Consider the following 13,490-nt stretch of genomic DNA (forward strand, 5'->3'; position numbering starts at 1 on the left):
AAAAAAAAAAAAGAAGTCTGAGGGTGTTCAGAGACTAGTGTAGATCAGGAGATGCTGCTTTTTTCCCATTATGGTTCTGGAGCATTCATAGAAACACCAAGTTTGGAAAAGACCTCTGAGATCATCTAGTCCAACTGTCCATCTACCACCAATGTTTCCTCATTAAACCATGTTCCTTGGTACCACATCTAAACATTTCTTGAGCACCTCCAGGGACAGTGACTCCACCACCACCTGGGCAGCCCATTCCAGTGCCTGACCACTCTTTGAGAGAATAATTTTTTCCTAACATCCAACCTAAATCTCCCTTGGTGCAACTTGAAGTCCTCTAGTCGTATTGCTAGTTACATGGGAGAAGAAGCTAACCTCCACCTTGCCACAACCTCCTTCTCAGTAAAGAGCTATAAGATCTCCCTTTATCCTCCTCTTCTCCAGACTAAATAATCCCAGCTTGCTCAGCTGCTCCTCATATGACTAGTTCTCCAGATACTTCACCAGCTTCATTGCCCTTCTCTGGACACTACAGGGCCTCAATGTGTCTTTCTTGTAGCAAGAGCCTCAAAAGTGAACACAGTACTCGATTTGAGTACAGGGAGACAATCAACTTCTTTGCCCTTGCTGGCAACACTATTTCTGATAAAAGCCTGGACCTGGTACTGTTATCCAATGAATCAACAGGTTTCCTAAAACTCAGTGCTGAGCTTCATTCTGTGAAGGGTGAGCTCCTTTGCGTCCATGTAGTCACTACAAGACAGCATTCCTGGAACTTAATAGTTGTTACTTCCGGAGTCTTTATTTACAGTTTCTAGCTTCAATAAAAAGATGTGATTCTTCCCTCTCTTTTGTACTAAATAAGAACAGTTAATATTTATATGTGCATGGTGACTGTAAGAAATAAATGCAGAGAACTTCATAAGGTAATTTTGCTTGTTGCAGCTTGTAAACTGCATTATATATCCTTACTGCTACGGATGACACTAATGTGTTGTTTTAAAAGCAGCTGCCAGGCCATCACCCATGCATTTTCCATAATGTATATGTGCTCATGTATGATATTTAGACTGCTCCATAGCTTCAAATGTGTCTGGAAAAATGGCTTTGATTAATTGACTTCTCTTTCCTTCTCCTTTCCCCTTCTCAGATGCAAGAGCTCAGTTTATTATCAGGGAAGATCAGAGGAGAGGAACAGAGTTACCGAGGTCACACGCTGTTAGAGTTATAATTTTCCAAATACCCTATGTAAAAAGTAGGGAATGGGAAATATCTGGGACGGAAGAGGTCCTCTGTTTGAAGATCCTTCTACATTACAATTTTTTGGTCTGCTTTTGTTTTTAGCTGTGCAGATTTGTTTATAGATAGATAGATAGATAGATAGATAGATAGATAGATAGATTTACATATATATGTAATCCTATTACATTGTCAAATCTGTTTGCCTTTTTTATGCGTCACATTTTCAGTTAGATGAGCATATGGAACTATGAGCACCGATGCACTCACTGAGGACTGTTCTTTCCAGTGTTCCTTGTCCACTTCTTCCTTTTGTTAGGAAATTTCCACTCACGAGAACTTTATATATATATATATGCATGTAATTTGAAAGCTAAAACTCACGCCTCAGTACATCAGCTGACAATGTCCTTTGCTTCTGTTGGTATTTATACCGAAATAAATAGTTCACTCTTTTTGATGTGTACATGCTGATAAGAGTTTATTTCTAAATTTTATGTATGTTCACAGTATTTGTGGCATGCATAATTTATCCATAAAATCAGAATTTTGTACAAGTAGAATATTGTTAGTCAGAACCCAAAGTTTGGCTCCATCTTTATTCATCATATTTTACTTCTTCAGTTAACATTATTACTGGTTAATAGGTGCACCTGAAAATCAAGCTGTATTGTAGTATCTGGTGCGTTATGTTAAATGAATCTTTTATAGGACAGCAAGTCTCTTTTTTTCCTAATGAAAAAGAATACCTCATCTTTTCCAATTTTCCTATCAAACACATCCACATCATCTTGAGACACTACCACATCCAGCTGCATCAATACTCAGCTTCAATTATATGAAATTAGACAACCTACTCTCAGGTCCTTTAGGTTCCCTTTTGCTGTTTGAGACACACGCACAGTGCATTTCCTGTGAAGTGCATGATTACAAACTATTCAGTACAAGCCTGTTTTAAGTAAACAGTAAATTAAATATTGTCAGTGCTTGTTCAGACAGGCTCTTATGAAGGAAAAAGAACTTCTAGGTTCAGGTTCATAAAACTCCCTAGATTTAAGAACAGGCCAGTCTAATTTCAGGCATAATTTTTCCTTCTTAACTTCTTGACTCCCCAGTTGTTCAACAGCTGGTTCAAAACATTATTTTCAGATGCTTATATGTGAAAACTGGGATAGACAAAATGCTGAAGGTAGCAAAATTCTTGTTTATTACTCAATTTGAGTGGAAAATTCTCAAAAATATTCTGTCGCTGTCAGGTAGACTGCTGCTTGAAAGACTGCTAAGGGTTTACTTGAGCAATGTTCCTCTTTCAACCATGACAATTATAGTGAAAAAACATCATTTTGCTACAGTTCTGGGTAAATTATTTTCTGTTATGCCAATCAATCTGACTACAGGAGTTAGGAAAGAAAAAATACGGTCACTTTCCTAAGAAATGAGGACTTTTGAGTATTTTGTAATATCTTCAGTATTAGAATACTTGGTAGTATTTGGAGAAATATAAATAAGCTTAATGAAATCCAGAAGCTACAAATCTGTACTCGCAAAGTCTACTTTAATCACTGCCAGTTAATTCATTCTCAGGAGAAAGCAAAAGTCTTTTCTTCCAAGGAGTCAAATATTGTTTTCATTCATTCTGTAGGCATTTCAAAGAGAACAAGGGTTGCATGTGATTGATGATTAAATATAGCAAGAACTCCTTTCTTTATTGTATTTTATTTCTCTTTCTCTCATGCAAGTATGAGTGAGAAACTCTGCCAACTAATTCACAAATTATTCCAACTAAATTATCAGTGGTGTACAAAATGTCATAACACGGAGTAGATCATGTTTCCAGTTCATCTCTTTATTAACAGCTTTCAGTACAATAAAAAGACAAAATTGAACAACTAATAAAAATATTAGAGCAAAAAGGATGAAAAATACTTGCATTACAAATTAAGAATGTAGAGATCTAAAGCAATCTGATTTGTTCTTTGAAAATGGATTTGAGAGCTAATGCTGAAACAATAGATTTGTATGAGTGCACATAAGGCCAATATATTCAATGTTGTAATTTTTTTTATAGTTTCATAAATAGTTCTATCACCAACATTTCAAAGAAATCTGAAAAAAACAGAGCTCATATGTGATGGCATAAATTTAGTGTATTTTATAGAACACTGTCACTCCAGATATAGCCTACAGGTTGTGACTTTTCATAAAAGCTAATGAATTTCTAGATTTGTCAGCTGTTTCAGCACAGATGCACTTTGCTGATCAAATGGAAACATTTTGAGCCCAGATCCAAAATATCAATAGCTTTTACTATTGCAGATTAGTTGGCTATTGGGTAAATGGGGATGTGGTTTTTGATAAAAAGCAGTAGTAGTTTTGTATATGTGTTTTATGAGAACTGCCTCTTCAGTGTTTGATGCTGAGATTTTCCCTTTTTTTTCTTTTTTTTTCTCCCAGAGTTTTAAGTTGAATGTTGATAGCCACTGTGCTTTAAAAGAAGCAGTGGTAGAGGAAGGACGTCAACTTCTTGAGCTTATTGTATCTCACAAATCAGGTAAATCCTTCTGAAATATTGCAAGTCTTTATATCTCCAGACTATTAAAGAATGAAGAAGCATTGCTGTAAATTACTGCATATATTCACTTCCTTATGTATTATTAATATTTGCATTATCAGATTGACCTTCAAGATTTATAAATGTTTCATATACTGCATACAATGCAGTGATACTTATAAAATGAAATACTGCCTGCAAATAGTCTGTTCATTTTATTTTGGTCTTGCTGCTCAGTTGAGTTTCAATTGAAATCACATCAGTGAGAACTTTACACTGACATATTCTTTGATGTAGAAGCAATGGCAATAACATTAAGATAATGAATTAAGATTTCAAATATATGCATATATATTTTTACATACCCTGCATGGGTAATTGCATTGGTAAAACTTTATTTTGTCTCTTAAACTAATTCTTACATGATTTTAATACATTTATGAGGAATAGACTAAAATTAAAAATACCTTTTTCCTTTGGTTAGGCTTGTCTTTTTCTGCAGAGACCTTAAATTGAGGGGAGGGGGAGAAAGATGCTGATATCCCTTTCTCTTTCCCCACCAACCCCTATATTTTTAGATGTTTGCATTACTTGTATGATAATAGGGTTTTAATCAGCATATATTGCTAGGTAATGCCATCTTCATTTTGCATGCTTTTCACCCAGGTAGAGGTTATCCTCTTGTTTGCATTTTTCTGATCATGTTATACATTGTGCCTCTATTGTTTCACAGTCTCAGGCAGATCTCTCTAATGTGAAAGCTGTAGGAAATCACTGACTTAAATGCATAGGCCAAAAAGCTATAGAAGCTATAGCAGAGAAGGATACTGCATGTCATGCTATACTTAGAAAGTGGTAATATGTAAACTACTGAAAATGTGAACAGATGAAGATAGGAAAAAATATATTTGGTAGATTATTGTATGTTTAAAGATTAGATATTAGGGGATAAGATTACTGTAGCTTTTCCTATTGCAGTCACATTTTATGTGGGATTTTCCTTTTCTTGAAAACTTTGGAATAAACATAATAAAAATTTAAAATGAAATAACTTTTTGACCCTATAGCATTGTTTACAGTGTGAACAATAGTAATGCTTGTATTCATTTCTGAGAAAATACACTAAATATTCTGTTCTGTTTATTTAAATATCCTGCTACTTCTTTGATTAAGGAATAATATTTAAAGATGCAGTTAAGCTTACAACTTACTTTTTTTTCCCCTTCGTTTTGGAGAAGGACTGAAGGACATGCTGCAGATGATTGCAAGTCAATGGAAGGAGCTACAGAGGCAAATCAAACGGCAACACAGCTGGATTCTTAGGGCTCTGGATATCATCAAAGCAGAGATACTGGCTACTGATGTGTCTGCAGAGAATGAGGAAGGGACTGGGAGCCCTAAGGTAAGTGGCTTGAAGTTTGCCTTATTTCCTCTTATTTCCGTCTTCTTTTGAACTAGGCACCACTGAAGTTTTCTTTCCACCCTAAGGCTTTTCATTTCTACTGGGTAAACTTTTTTTCTATAAACAAAATGAAATGCCTTACTCTGAAACAATAAAAAATCTTCGAACTTTCAAGTTTTCCTAGAAGACCTTTCTCAATGTGTGCGAAGGGGCATGAGGGGGAACATAAAACATTTAGTAAACAAAACATAAAGCATCTTTAACATGAATAATCAGAATGGTTTTAAATTGTTTTGTTGCAACTATAAATCACTATAATCAGTGCAATCACTCAGCTCTGACATCCATTAGCCGCTTGGTTACAGCAAATTAACAAAGAAGAGAGAAAGTGATTCATTATCTCATTCCTGTTAATGACTATCAGATGCATTGCTTAATTAGGGGATGGCCATTGTAGTGGGAAGAAGGTCATATGCCTTTTCACAAATCTTTTTCCTCTAAGTCTTCCATAACAGTGCATGTGCTGAATACAACAAGTACTTTAAGAATAAAGTATTGACACCTATAACCATTTTGTGGAAATAAATTATCAAAGAGGGCTATATTACTTACCAGCTGCTGAACTTGCAACTTCTAAGAGCACTTTGAATACAAAGCATACTAATTCAAATTAGCACAAGCAGTGTAAGGACACTGCACAAAACACAAACTTATGAGGTAGGGTCCCTGCCCTTGTACTAATATCAGTAGAAAAATTGAGGGGTTGCACTGGAAGGTGTTGTTTTTTCCATTATATCCCAAGCATTGAATAATACAGCAGGGAGTCTAGTAACTCTAACATTTTGGGACGCTGCAGGCAGAAATCAAGATTCTTGTTTCTAGAAATAAGAGGTGCTTGTGCTGAGTAGATTTGATTCTGATACTAGACAATTCTTTGTATTGGTATTCACTGCTTTCTAGAGATCAGTTTGTGCAATAGTTTTTGGCTAGAATGTCATTGAATGCTCTAATATTTTCTTATCATAATACAGGAAAAAACTATAAGCCGGAAATGCTACTTGAACAAATATGCCTAGTCACTTATGTGGTTCAAAATGATCCACTATCTCATAGGTTTTTAGTTTAGGAATTAGGTGGTGAAGCAATCCTTGGTTTTCACAGTTAGGTGAACAACCTAGCCCAAAGTTGTCTTTACTCCCCAGTTACATATCCCTGTGCCTCTGAACAGCTTCACTTTTCCATGCTGCTCAATCAAAATCATTACATAAAAAGTGTTCTATAATCCAGCTTGATTTTGCGGTGAAAATTATGGAAATCTGAACATAGAATGATTACATTCAAATATTTGATTAAAGAGGGAAAAATGAATGTATAGTTTTTGTTTCAGCATTTTCTTATGTGGATGGGTAGCAGCTCCTTGTCTAACCCTTTTTATTATAGAGATAGGAACCTGAAGCAATACTTTTGTGAATACAGCTGTATAAATAAAACCACAAGTGACAGAAATGATCTACTGAAAAGAACTTTTAGGTTACTTCATTAATTAAATCATATTCCTATATGGTTCTTGTAGGTATGGGCAGCAGTGCTGTCAAATACCATCCACTTATTCATGCTGAAAGATTAACTGAAATTAAAATACAGTTGATATTACAACTGTAGATTTTGGTTTGCATTTATTTCAAAAGCCAAAAGGAGCCTGAGAAGTATAATAGAAAATCTAAAGATTATATCTAGAGGGTATTTTTCTTTTTTGACTTGTTTGAGAAACTACAGAAACAGTGTTGGCATTAGAAATCTGTGAAGAAATAGGAAAAGGAGGAATTTCAAAGACCCTAGGAAACCTTCCCCTAGGAGTTTTTAAATGTGTTTTTATAGCTCTATGGCATCTTTTCTGTAAGGAATAGAGTTGAAAGGAGAGAGGGAGATTCTGCACTCTAGAAATACATCACCAACATTTGTATTGAAGAATTCAGATTTTGCTTATGAGATTATTTTATTGTATGTATTTTTCCTAGCAGCTTGTACTTTCAAATTCAGTGTAGTGATTGCTGTAGAAGACTTGCAGGTTTTTAAATATTTCTGATACCTAAACTCTTCTAATATACTGCATTCTTTGTATTAGCTCTTAGAAATGCAGTAAGATCTCCTTTTATGTATTTACCAAGACTACTACTTTGTTGTGTTTATAAACAAAAAAAATTACTACTGTATTCATCTCAAATTGGATTATGTAAATTTTGAGTTTTCTACTCCACTGAGAAATACCTTTAAAAATAAATCTCAGAATTGCCACTGTGCATTTCAACAAAATGCTTGATCTAACATTACTAGCAATATTTCGCATGATACATAGTCATCCTTTTAGAAGGACGCTTACTTAGCAATAAGGGATTTCTTCTGATAGTAATATTCCAAAATACCTGGAAATGAGGAGGAATATTTGTGTACATGTGCATATCTGCTTTTTTTCTACCTTCTCATGGGGTCTTAGACTGCTTGTTTTATAACTGACATCTTAATAATGTGGCCAATACCTCTCCATCAAGAAAGGCTTATGGGAACAGTATTGCTCTCAATAAACAGTGGTATTGAAAAATAACTCAATGTACTTTATTACCTTGAACCAGTAAGTGTTACTGCCCTAATATGATGCTGGCCTATTTAACTCCTGGTTTAGTGGAAAAGTTCATTACTAAAGAGCTTGTAAATTGCAATTAATGTACATGAAAATTATAGAAATCTTAACAGCATTTGTCCATAATGAACATCTAACTTCATTCCAAATTGTCTGAAATAGTACTCTTAGTGCCTATTATATGTTCTATTTTCAGTATGTTTTTGGACAGTTAGCTCATGTCTGTAATTTTTGGACTGTACAATTTTATTCTGCAATAAAACATTTCAGGGCATAATATCAGAACTTAAAAGCTAGTAGGTTAAAAGAAAATAGCCTACACTAGAAATATAAATGTAGTCTATACTTCTGGACATATTGCTTTCTAGAATAATTACTGTATTATTGAAAAAATATTGTTCTTCTCTATTCTAGCTTCAGAGGAATGAAACTGCCTTAGTGCTTAGAACATTGAAATTTAACTTAGTTGTCACAAGTGAAAAACACTCCTGGGAAGATTGTCTTATCTCTATAATGACCACGTCTGTCAGTAGGTTAATGATAGAAGCAGTAAGCATTCGAGGAACATTAGAAGAGGTAAAAACTTTATATAAGGTAAACCTAAAATCGTAGAATTAGTAGATAGATCTCCTACTCCAGTGTTTGAAGTGGTTAAACAAACCTCTGTCTAAATGGAAGAAGAAAACCAGTGTAATTTCCCCTTCATATGTAATTAAACATCCCACGTTTCCAGCATCATCTCCCACTCAGTTGTGCGTAATCTTACAGTTTTCAGCCATTCTAAACAAAGTCTTCCATATAAAGAAAAGTGATTTGCATAAAAAGAAATGAAAACTCGTTGAAGCTATTTAATATCTAACCACAGTTTATGATTCTGGGAACTGTCCTTGACAGTTTTATAGTGACACTGGTCTCAGACCTAGTCGGTGGAATAAACACTGTAGTCAGGAACAATTACATCTTCCTCAGTATTATAATATGAGACTAAATTGCAAAATGGAGAACAGAGGAAATGCTCAATCTTTCTTCAAAGGAAAGGTGCTGTAGCCCTCTGATCATCTTTGTGGCCCTCCTCTGAACTATTACCAACAATTCTGCATTCTTCTTATGCTGGGGGCTACAGGCCTGGACGCAGTACTGCAGATGATGCCTCACAAAGGTGGAGTAGATGAGGACAATCACCTTTCTGCTGGCCACCGCTCTTTTGATGCAGCCCAGGATACAGTTGGCTTTCTGGGCTGCAAGCACACACTGCTAGCTCTTGTCCAACTTTTTGTCCACCACAACTCCCAAGCCTTTTTCTACAGGGCTGCTCTCAGTAAGTTCTTCTTTCAGACTGTATGCATATTTGGGATTTCCTTGACCCAAGTGCAGCACTGTGCATGTGGCCTTGTTGAACCTCATTAGGTTCATCCCTCTGCATAGCATCCCTTCCTTCTATTGTGTAAATTGCACCACTCAGCTTGGTGCCATCAGCAAACTTGCTGACTTGTACACTTGATCCCACTGTCTGTATCATTAATAAAAATTTTAAAGAGTAGCAGTCCCAAGATGGACCCCTGGGGGACACCACCTCAGAGAAGCCTCAGAGAAGTTGTGGATGCCCCATCCATGAAGGAATTTAATTCCAGGTTGGATGGTGCCCTGGACAGCCTGATCTAGTGATTGGCAACCCTACACATAGCAGAGGGACTGGAACTAGATGATCTGTAAGTCTGTTCCAATCTAAGCCATTCTGTGATGGTAGCAGTCCTTTCTTTATTACTACGGAATTGTAACTTGTTCTTTGTTATAAAAAGAATATACAAGTGAAGTGTTTTGGAATCTCTGTGATTAGTGCAGAGAAATACTATATTTGTCATTACACTTTTTTTCTTTTTCTCAGTGTCTTTAATCAGTTCTAAATTTCTAAATCAGCAGACATCAGCATGTTGTGGTAGGTTGCTCTGAAAGTAATGCCTGCTCTTTATTTCCATGGAAATACATACTACAACAAAGAGAAAAATAACACTGTTTGTTAGAGCAAATTCTCAGCTACAAAACATTGTTTTTCAACATAGCCACCACCATTAGCTGTTCATTTTCACCAGCAGTGAACAAGAGCCCACATGCCACTCTCATAAAAATTTCATTCAACAGAGGTGACCCACTGTTTCACAGCTAATATGATGGTGTAGTTAGGAAAATACCTACTCACTCCATCCTTCGTTGGTCTGGACAGATGGAAGTTAGAAGGTCCCAAATCCAATGGGTGTGGTAGGACAGTCCAGCCGTAACTTGGCAATGTCCTCCACAGTCTTCAAACTGGTATTGGGTCCGATATTATCATATTGCAAGAAAAAACTTGTCTTCTTCTGCCTGAATCTGGAAGTTCAATCTTTCAGTTTAGTCAGCATAGCAAAGTACTGGTCAGAGGTGATGGTTTGTCTGGTTTCCAGGAAATCCAAAATGATAACCCCTTTCCCATCCCAAAAGGCAGTATCATCACTTACCTAGAGACAGCTGCATCTTGAATTTTTTTTTTGGTGCAGAAATCATATATCACTACTCCACGGACTGCTGTTTTGACTCTAGCTCATGGTGGTGACACCATGTCACAGGTACAGATAATCCAGAAAACTGTCACCTTTAGCCTCGTTGTGGTCCAGTGGATCCTTAGAAACTTACCAACCCTGTTCTTTCTGTTCTGTTGGAGCATTTCTGGGATCCACCTGGTGCAAACTGCAACATTCCAATGTTGCCACATTGTTTCCAACACACTGAAGGCAATACTCAGCTCTGTGCAGAGTTCCCTGGTCATAATCTGCTGATTCATGTGGATGAGTGGATTGAGATATTCTTCATTTCATGCTATGACAGTTGCACATAGCCATCTGGAACATGGCTTGTCTTTCATGCTGCTGTCACCATCTCACTGTGTTCACGTCCACTGTGTGGTCTCCATACATTTTTTCAGCATGGAGGAATTCAGTTCCACACCTTTGCTTCATACGCACATCCATGTCAGATACCATTTTTTCAGACTGCCACTCTGTTGCCATCTGTCTCACAGCAACAAAATGTAATGGAATATTTGTAGGGAGATTCTGCCTCTATTACTATACTGCCATTATCCACCTCTGAAGTCTTGGGCCAACGTAATAAAACAGAAGGTATTACTTTCAGAGCAGGCATTGTATTAAAGCCAACATGCTGGTATGTTTTTTATTGTTTTCCACTACTAAAAACAAGAAAGGATTGTCAGCAGAAAGCAAGAATTCGGTATCTAGTGTTTTTACTTACATAACCATTTTGAAAACTGACTTTTTGGTGTACTCTATGTTGGAGTATTGCAGATAGTATGGCTGTGCTTAGAAGTTGTTAGATGGCACATTCTCTTTTATTTAGTTGCTCCTGGCAAAAGGGCAGGAATAGCATATGTTAGAGGGATCATTTTACTTAGATTGATGGAGTTTCTTAAGTCACAGGGGACTTCTAAAACTTTACACTCAAAACTGAATTTATTTCTCTAGCAGTCTCTCTTCCTCTCTTCCACGTTCACAAATTGAGAATCAGATGCATGCATTAAATCCTGTATCTCATGTTGTGTAGTAAAATGACAAGTAACTAGCCATCACTTAATCAGTAACAATTTGAAAGATAATGAAATGAAAATCAGACTTAAATCTCTGACATTGAACGTATATTGAAAGAGACTTTCATCTGGTAAAACATATACCAACCTGGTCTGTGTTTATCTCATGGCTTAATAAAGCCTTTTCTTGGAATATGAATGTATAAGGAGAGTTGGTGCTGATGCTTTAGTAGAAGGCATTTTCTCTAATGTGTCCATAATGAGCCACTTTCCCATCTAGACATGAGAAAATTCTCTGCCATTAATGCAACACCTTGCAGATCAGATATTAAACCAAAATTCCAAACGTCTCTATCCCCACCTTCTTCTAGCTCAGTAGTTACCATCTGCCATCTAAATTCTTCACACTATCAGCTGAATGTATTTGTCTCTTCTGTTCAGAACAACTGCAGAGTATTTGGTACAGTTAAATAGTTATACTTTTCATTGCTGAATATCAGTGCATTTCTGGAACAGAGTTATTTATTGGCAAAGCCTGTGCCTTGCCAAGAAAGCTCTCTTTATCATACTTTGAAGGGAAATTTTCTTCAGATAAGCAGATTTCAAAAACTCATGCAAAACCAAAGTAGTCATGTAATGTCTGTACAGACATTACACACAGAATAATATTCACCAAAACCTTCTGTTCATCATAAAAATGCTAAGATTCTTTTCTCTTGTATTTTGTATATATCTTACTGTAAATTATACAGTAGAGCAAGTTCTTGCTTAGATAAAATGCTTCAATTGGGTAGGTGATTTTCAGGTGAAAATTAAAAGTTTCCAAGCTTGCAGAATTTGAGTTCTAGGGTCATTAAACCAAGGCATTTTTTAAAAAAGCTGTTAAAGCTTCTCTATATCACTAGTTAAATGAATATTTTGTTCGTTTTTCATGAAACTGTTTCCCTGAAGTCTAAAGTTAAGCAAACTTGGCTCCCATTTTAGCTCAAAGATAGTCTTCTGTATGACACTACTTCCTGGTATATGACATAATTATAATGAGCTTTAACAAGCCAGATTTCTAAAACTGTTCCAGAGCTCTTCATATTTTTCTATTTAATCTAAAAGTTACCTCTTAGGTTTATTAAGCTGCATACCAAGTATAAAATGTAAGAAGCCAAATTGCATCTACAATTAGGTACAGTATTCAATCCTGTTATAAAATATATGCACATTTTTAATCCAACACATTCTAATATTTATTGCAGAAATATTAAAAGCTGTATAGTAACTGAAAATGTGAACAAGGACTGCAACATCTCTGTGGTCTTATGCTTCTGTATTTCTTACAGATTGTTGATTCTAGATATTGTAGATTGAATTACATTTTGTCAACCTAGGCTCTTCAGCTGACTTCACTTTTAATTAAAACAGTTATGCTGAAACATTTAGTAGCAAAGGTAATACACATTTTGACTTTTAGAATAGGAAGTCTAGTTTCTATCAAAGCATATATCAAGTTCAGTTTGAAAGGTGTTTTAAATCTAAATCACTCCACTGAGAACAAGTGCAGACTGAGAACTTGATGAGAACAGATATTTAAACTGACATACGCCCAGGGGGCAAATTTTATCATAATGCTATTTGAATCTTTGAACACTATTATCTGAAACTCTGAAAGTATATTAGGCTATTGTAACTTCACGTGTGGACGAACTCTGACAAGTTGTATTTAGCCAGAATTCCCAATTGGGTTTGGCCTATGTTTGAAAATGTTGAAACATGAGTGTATGTGTGCATATAAGCATATTTATCTTAAATCAGTTAAACTAAGGGCCAATGCCATCCTGGCCTGCATTAGAAATAGTGTGGCCAGCAGGAGCAGGGAGGTGATCATCCCCCTCTACTCAGCACTGGTGAGGCTGCACCTCGAGAATTGTGTTCAGTTTTGGGCCCCTCACTACAAGAAAGACACTGAGTCCGTGGAACATGTCCAGGGAAGTGCAACAAAACTGGTAAGGGGTCTGGAGCACAAATCTTATGAGGAGTGGCCGAAGGAGCTGGGATTGTTTAGTCTGGAGAAGAGGAGGCTCAGGGGAGACCTCATTGCACTCTA

The 13,490-nt window shown here is 36.1% G+C and overlaps 1 protein-coding gene across 1 annotated transcript in view; it reads left to right on the forward strand.

Moving 5' to 3' along the window:
* The window catches only part of AKAP6 (A-kinase anchoring protein 6), a 273,079-nt gene that overhangs the window by 124,032 nt on the left and 135,557 nt on the right, over positions 1–13,490 (forward strand). Inside the window, 2 exon segments of the mRNA XM_031553601.1 lie at positions 3,685–3,781; positions 5,020–5,183. Coding sequence (XP_031409461.1) covers positions 3,685–3,781; positions 5,020–5,183 — 261 coding nt within the window.

Source organism: Meleagris gallopavo, chromosome 5 (assembly GCF_000146605.3).
Source record: "Meleagris gallopavo isolate NT-WF06-2002-E0010 breed Aviagen turkey brand Nicholas breeding stock chromosome 5, Turkey_5.1, whole genome shotgun sequence".
NCBI classification, from domain to species: Eukaryota; Metazoa; Chordata; class Aves; order Galliformes; family Phasianidae; genus Meleagris; species Meleagris gallopavo.